Raw genomic sequence first — 7,500 nt, 5'->3', positions numbered from 1 at the left:
AAGTTGGAACACCAGTAAAGAAATTATTTTTAGAGGATTGGCTTTCAATGTGTGTGATTGGTGGAGAGGTTGTATAAGTCATGACTAACAGTAATAAGTTTCCAGTATATTATTTGTCTCTCTTTATCTCTATCTCTATTTCTATCTCTATTTCTAACCCTCTTTATCAAACTCACTCTCACTCACTCTATAATTTATCTTTCTCTATCTCTTATCTTTAACTATCTCTATTACTATAATTCTCCCTCTATCTCTATCATTATCTCTACCTCTATAACTCTACCTCTGCAACCCTATCTCTATAACCCTAATTCATTCTCTAACTCTCTAACTCTCTCTCTCTAACTCACTCACTCACTCACTCACTCACTCACTCACTCACTCACTCACTCACTCACTCACTCACTCACTCACTCACTCTCTCTCTCTCTCTCTCTACCTCTATAACTCTACCTCTACCTCCGTAACTATCTCTATAACCCTTATTCTCTCTCCAACTCTCTAACTCTAAATCTATTACTCTCTCTCTTTCTCTCAATTTCTCTCTCTCTCTCAATTTCTTTCTCTCTCAATTTCTCTCTCTCTCTCATTTTCTCTCTTAATATATTTCTCTCCCAATCAATTTCTCTCCCAATCTATTTCTCTCTCTTATTTAATCCCTCACTCCCTCAATAATAAACAAAAACAAAAAAAAACAAAAGTAATGAGAAATCCCCTAGGTACCCCCTGGGCCTCACCTGTGACAGACAGCGCATCATACTCCTCACAGAAGCCAGTGTCCCTAGACCCCCTGACAGCCGTAGCAGGGGTGGCAGGAGTAGCAGGAGTACCGGGGATGTCCTCTAAGGAGCCAGCGCGTGACATGTCAGTGGAGAGCAGATCCTCCTCGGAGCTAACGCGCACCAGAGCCGGCAGCTGCAGCTCCAGTCGCTCTCGGGTGCCCTGCAGGTCAGCCAGCTTCTCCTTGAGGTCATTCTCACTGGCCTCGTATGACATCCCCGTGCGCAGGGCTGCCGAGGCAGTACGTGGCAGGCTGGAGGCCTCGCTTGCACCTGGCCCACTCCTCTGGGTCAGGTGCTGGGGTGATTAGGAGAGAAGGGGAGTTATGCATCAATGGCCTCATTGTGGTATAAACATAATGACCAATTATCACCTAGTACATGCATACTCTACCTGTAGTTTTGTTCTGTTTATTCTGTTTACACATAGATGGATCCACAAACACTTAATCACCAAGAAGACGAAGTTCTAGTTCTACCTGAACTTACCATTTTCTTTTATTTTTGTGACTATTTTTTCTAATACCCAGATGATGATGATGATGATGATGATGATGATGATGATGATGATGATGATGATGATGATGATGATGATGATGATGATGATGATGATGATGATGATCATCATCATCATCATCATCAAATTTTTACATCTTTCAATGTGTAAACAAAATAAAATTTTATCATTAAGGCATATTGTGGGGAAATATCACAAGTTTCTTGCATGTGAATTTATTATACTTTCAACTATTTTCAGATTATTTTAACAAATGTTTTTCTACTAGTAGTATGATATATAGCCCCTATACCCTAATATAATAATAATAATAATAATAGTAATTATTATTATTATAACAATAATAATAATGATAATTACAATAATGGTAATAATGAAAAAGAAACACAAAAATAATTCTGGAAATAAACTCTTAAGTTGAATTTTCCATTTCATGAATCAAAAAAAAAAAAAAAAAATCAATCCGTTATTTTCAAAGCTATCATTTAAATAATTCAATGTTCCATCATAGAATGAAATTTTTGCCTTACAAAGTACAGTTGTCTTCCCTCCACAAAAGTAATCACAAGTAAACAAATAAGTTAACAAACAAAAACCAAAACAAATGAGTTAACACAAATAAAACAAAAACCAAAACAAATGAGTTAACACAAATAAAACAAAAACCAAAACAAATGAGTTAACACAAATAAAACAAAAACCAAAACAAATGAGTTAACACAAATAAAACAAAAACAAAAACAAAATGAATTGGCTTCCCTTCCCAGACTTACCTTCGAATAGCGTATGAAGTCGAGGCAATTGCTTGCTGAGACCACTGCCGAGTCCACATTATCAATGTCCTGCAAGGTTGTCCTCACCTGCTGAAGCTGTCTTGCAATAATGATCTCCACAACCTGTGCAATAATTTGTAAGATAAGTGTAAGGAAAAATAAAACATTTGATGTAAAGCAAAAGTTAACTGTCTGTCTCAGAAAATTGATGGAGGAGGAGGAGGAGAGGAGGAGGAGGAGGAGGAGGAGGAGGAGGAGGAGGAGGAGGAGGAGGAGGAGGAGGAGGAAGAGGAGGAAGAGGAGGAAGAGGAGGAAGAGGAGGAAGAGGAAGAGGAGGAAGAGGAAGAGGAGGAGGAGGAGAAGAGGAGGAGGAGGAGGAGGAGAGGAGGAGGAGGAGTAGGAGGATTAAGAAGAAAAATGAATGGGGGTAGTGAACAAGAAGAGAAAAGAGGAGTAAGAGTAAGAGTAAGGAGAAAAGAAAGAGAAAGAAGAGGGAAGAGAGGGATGAGGAGGAAGAGAATAAAACAAGGAAGAATACGTCATAAATCAACACTCATTCTACATAGTATTGATCACTTCTCGATTCTCTTCTTTACTTACTGAAGTCTGCTTCGCAATGTCATTCAAGGAATCCTGCACTGTCTGCGAGCGCTGACTGCGGAGAATGCACGGCGCAAAGACGATGGCTAAGGCATTGCAGCTCATCCGGTTGTGCTCCTCATGCAGCGCCACCCGAACCATGTGGAAGATCAGTCGCTCGAGCAGGTCAAAGTTGAGCTTGGGTAGGCCCTTGACAATGTTAAGAATGGTCTGGAGCTGGTCATCTGGATCCTGAAGCTCCGTGGCATGCAGCAGAGGATCATAGCAGTCGAAGGTGAGCAAGGGTTCAGGCAGGTCTCGGAAGAACGACTTGACAATGGTTGCCAGGACGTGGACGGGTGTGTCAGTAAAGTCAACATTGTCCGCATCGCGCTCAATGTGTGCCTTCACTGATCTTACCTACGAGGAAATATAGAATAACTTCAGTTAATCTACTCCTGAAGATGATGAAACTGCTTATAAAAAGGTTCCACAGTGTGAGGTCTACATTAACAATTATTTTTAATTGATCTACCATGCTGATTTCATTATTCGTAATAAAACTATTTATACTAGAAATGAAAATGCACCAGTTACATGTTTTGATTACACATAGATACTTCCATAAGCTCTAGAAGTTAATTAATAGACTTAATTACCTTATTCCTAGAAAAGGAATAGCAATAAAAACAGTAATTATTTTTTTTAATCTTTCCAAAAATCAAGGTACAGGGTAAGCACATGAGTTCAGATAGACCTAGTAATTAACTTCTTGCTTAAAAAAATACACTAATGAAACCATCTATGTGAATAAAAATAAACAAAAAAAATTACATACTTTATTTGCTTTTCTGGTTACAAAAATAACTAAATACTTAGTAAAAAACATCCACACAACAATCAATGACTAAGAACTCAGAACCACAAAATAATCAACTGACTATAAGCAGTCAGAAAACAATCAACAACTAAGAGCTCTAACCCCATCAAATCAACTAGTGCACAGAGCCAGAAAACAACTAAGAGCACAGTGACAAAAAACAATTGACTATATGCACAGAGCCAGAAAAAAATCAATGACTCAAGAGCCAGAAAACACAATCAATTGATTACTATGAGCACAGAGCCAGAAAACAATCGACAACTAAGAGCACAGAGATAGAAAATAATCAATGACTAAGAGCATAGAGCCAGAATACAGTCAACTAAGAGAATAGAGCCAGAAAACAATGACTAATACCACAGAGCCAGAAATTAATCAACTAAGATTAGTCAGAAAACAATTAACGGCTAAAAGATCAGAGCCAGAAAACAACCAATGCCTAAGAGCACAGAGCCAGAAAACACAATTGATGCCTACGAGCACAGACCTCAACACAATCCCTCGGCACAAACACCATTGCACAGTTAAAGAAACCTACCTTTGTCGCTGCGCCCGACTTCCTGTAGAGCCCCTCCGTGTAGAGGCCATAGAGTTCAATACTCGTGATGAGACGGTCTATCACACCTGGTATTTTCTCACCCGGCTTGACCAGGTTTTCCAGGGGGACAGAGAAGACCCGGTTACGCGTTGGTGGGGTTCCAGTTGCCACCACCACAGGCTTGGGGCCCTCATGACTACACTTGGCATCAGCCTTTTTGTAACACTTTTGGTGGCAAGTCACTTTACATCCTTGAAAGTGGGAAACAGTAAGCAGTATTAGGAAACAAGACATACATATAAAAACAAATGGAATATTAGGAAATGTCACTGATGTGGTTTAAAATTAAATAATATCAATTTCTTCTACCTCTTCTTCTTCATTGTAGTTAGTTCACCACTAACTTTCACTTGCAATTTTCTCCTCTTTTTCTGTCAGTAGCTAACTCATTCTGAATTCAATGTAACAGGGGGACAAGAAATATAACAAGCACCTCTACTTTCTTATTTTTCTAGATCAGAACACCCTCACACGCAGACTCCACATATCTACACATAAATACAAACACACATACATACACAACCACACACACTCATATTTCTAAGTAGCAAGTAATATCTAAAACATAAAAGTAAACCAATTTGTCAAAGAAGAGCTCTCTAATTAAATACTTTTTTTTATTATTTTCTCTATGGAACATTTAAAAAATATATAAATAAATAAACAATTAAAAGAGACTCAACAGCAAAAACAAACTGTCTCTCCACTTAAGGCTATTAATCCTTGTAATCATTTTCTTCAAGCATTCTCCACATTCCAAAGCTGCAATTTCAAAAGGGCATCAATAATAAAAAAATAATTACTTTGGCAGGTAAGGGCCTTCATAGAGAGCCAGAGGAAGGAGTTGCACACTTCACACTGTGTTGGAATGTTCACCATGATGTGGGTGAAGATATGGGCCCCATACACTAACTCCTCCACCTGAAAAATCAAAACTAAATTAAAAACAGTAGCCAAGGAGACAAAGAGAATTATATTTCACTGTATTTATTGTTCAAATAGTTCATCAAATAGCTACATAGTTTATTTTATGCAGTTTATGTATATAATTATTAAAGATATATAAGACAAATCAGCATTTATTAACATGCAAAATAACATGCCGAATTATTTTACAGTACATTTTTAACCACCTTCTTCTTTTTGCGTCTGTGTCTCTTTCTCTTCTTCACAAACGACTTTTCTTCAATGGGCTTCTTTTTCTCCCGGATGAACTCATCCAGGAAACCTCGGAACGCATTCACGCCCATTGTGACTGGGAAGGTATCATTGCCCATCTTTTCTTTACAAACGGTGTTCATTACCTAGAAAACAATTACAGAAGAAATAAGACTGCAGGGAATAAAACTAAATAAAATAAATTATAAGTTAATGTTGAAATTTACTTAATTCTGGCTTCAAATTGTAAAGATACAGTAGTAAATTAAAATTACATATTGAAATTATAATAAAAGAATAACTAACCCAATACCAGTGGATGGCATCTATGCATATCATGGTATTTACAGATGACACCCATGCCTAACAATGAAGGCTACTCTTTGCCCTGCATGCCATATAGAAATGAGTTTATGCCTCCAATGGCCCTATTTCTCAACCTACAGCCTTTCAAAGCTAAAATCTTTGTTTTGCAATGCTTTAATTAAGAAACAAGGAAGAGAGAACATTATCCCTCACTTGTGTAGCTAACTTCCATATCAATCTCAGGCTTATGCGCTCCATTGAATTTTAATGGTCAATTATCTGTCCTTCTATCCATAATACTAAAGTAATAAGAACTCCAAAAGACACTACCAACCTGTTCAAAGTTCTTAATAAGATCCTTGTACTTGAGGGCTAAGTTGGACTCCTTCTGGAAGGCTACACTGTATGTTGATACAAGGTTGGTCTTGAACTCTCGCAATGACTGGCAGAACATCTGGTCAACAAGGGAGTCCTTGCGGTCCCTTAGCCGAACACTTACTTCCAGGTCACGTGTGGGTGCCTCACGAGAGAAGCTGCGGTCCAAGCTCTGTGTGCGTGTATCTGACTTTTCACTCTCCTTCTCTTCCAGTTGGAACAACTGCAGAGTAATGAGGTAAAGTAAGGTTGTGGGTAAAGCACAGATACTTTTACATTTAATAATGGAGTTATATACATTCAAGCAAAGTGAAGGACCAAGAGAAAGTGAAACCCTTGTAAATTCCTAAAAGGCCTTTTCCTCACCTTTCGTGTGATGAATTCCTCAAGCCTTCTGAGCTCATCTGCATCCTTAATGACCTCATCTGACTTGTCAATGAACTCTGATGTTCGAGTGACATTCCAGTTGTCCTCCTGGTCAAGTCTCTTGGGCTTCTTGCTGGACGGGCTAGCATTCTCCTTACCAACACCTGACACTTCCTGGCAGCCGATGGTGAGGGAGGCCTCAATGCAACGTGGGTGGAATACCTTCTTACAACCTGGAGGGGGGAAGGAGGTGGATGAAAGGCGAGGTGACATGGTAGCCTCGCATAGAAGTATGAGGGAAGTAACCAAAACACTGATAAAGATTATAGTAATAAATGCAATGATGTTTCATTATAGTATAAGAATAATGATATATATATTAATAATAATCATTATAAATATAAAATGAATAAATATCAAACCATTTTACCTAAACACTTGTAGCCTGTATTGATGAAGAAGCTTGTGAATGGTTTGTCACATGCAATGCACACTTCCTTCTTCAGCAATGTGGACTGCTTAAGCGTATGCGGACTGCTTGCTAGGATGCGTTTCAGGGCATCTGTATCACCCCCAACCACAGACAGCGGCAAGGACGCTGCTCCCTGCACTCCAGCTGGCTCCATGCTGAAATTTATTATTACCGTTATGAAATTTTTCTTTTCCATGTTGAATATAATTTATTTTTGTAGATTTTACCCTAAATTTAATTAACTGATATGGATTTTTTTTTTACATTAATTCCCTGAGGGAATGTTAGTAAACACAACTAAAAATAAAATATAAATAAATAAATTTCAGTATATGTATATATGTACCAAATTTTTTTTGCGCCACACCAGTCATTTCTCATTATTGTTGTTCTGTGTTAATGCTGATTTACCTTCCAGACTCATTATTGGATAATGGCTGATATAAATTCATCCAAAGTAAATTGTCCACACTTTGTGTTAACAACTGATAAGCAGGAAATAATAAAATAATAATAAAAACAGCACAACTGATACTGAACTCTCTAGGACCACCATTTTTTTATGAATTTTTCAAAGATGTTGAAATATTCAATAAAATTTTCAGGCATTCTGACAGCATTCACCAAGCTCTCGGCAGAGTTAGAAATTTACATAGATATAACCATGCCAAGTGCAACTTACTGACCCCATCCA

General features: G+C 38.0%; 1 protein-coding gene across 3 annotated transcripts in view; it reads right to left on the bottom strand.

Annotated features, from left to right (window-relative positions):
- The window catches only part of LOC119573234 (unconventional myosin-IXAa-like), a 50,772-nt gene that overhangs the window by 815 nt on the left and 42,457 nt on the right, over window positions 1–7,500 (bottom strand). For 2 of the 3 annotated variants that reach the window (XM_037920361.1, XM_037920363.1), the window contains exons 22-30: window positions 6,765–6,961; window positions 6,335–6,567; window positions 5,928–6,191; window positions 5,251–5,433; window positions 4,933–5,050; window positions 4,070–4,320; window positions 2,670–3,068; window positions 2,070–2,192; window positions 738–1,077 (exon numbers count right to left, since the gene is read on the bottom strand). In XM_037920361.1, the coding sequence (XP_037776289.1) occupies window positions 738–1,077; window positions 2,070–2,192; window positions 2,670–3,068; window positions 4,070–4,320; window positions 4,933–5,050; window positions 5,251–5,433; window positions 5,928–6,191; window positions 6,335–6,567; window positions 6,765–6,961 (2,108 nt within the window). The remainder of the gene's footprint in view (window positions 1–737; window positions 1,078–2,069; window positions 2,193–2,669; window positions 3,069–4,069; window positions 4,321–4,932; window positions 5,051–5,250; window positions 5,434–5,927; window positions 6,192–6,334; window positions 6,568–6,764; window positions 6,962–7,500) is intronic. The other variant, XM_037920362.1, reaches the window with a different exon arrangement.

Source organism: Penaeus monodon, chromosome 5, assembly GCF_015228065.2.
Source record: "Penaeus monodon isolate SGIC_2016 chromosome 5, NSTDA_Pmon_1, whole genome shotgun sequence".
Classification (NCBI taxonomy): domain Eukaryota; kingdom Metazoa; phylum Arthropoda; class Malacostraca; order Decapoda; family Penaeidae; genus Penaeus; species Penaeus monodon.
The sequence above is the reverse complement of the archived record's forward strand: the minus strand, read 5'-3'. Positions and strand labels throughout refer to the sequence as shown.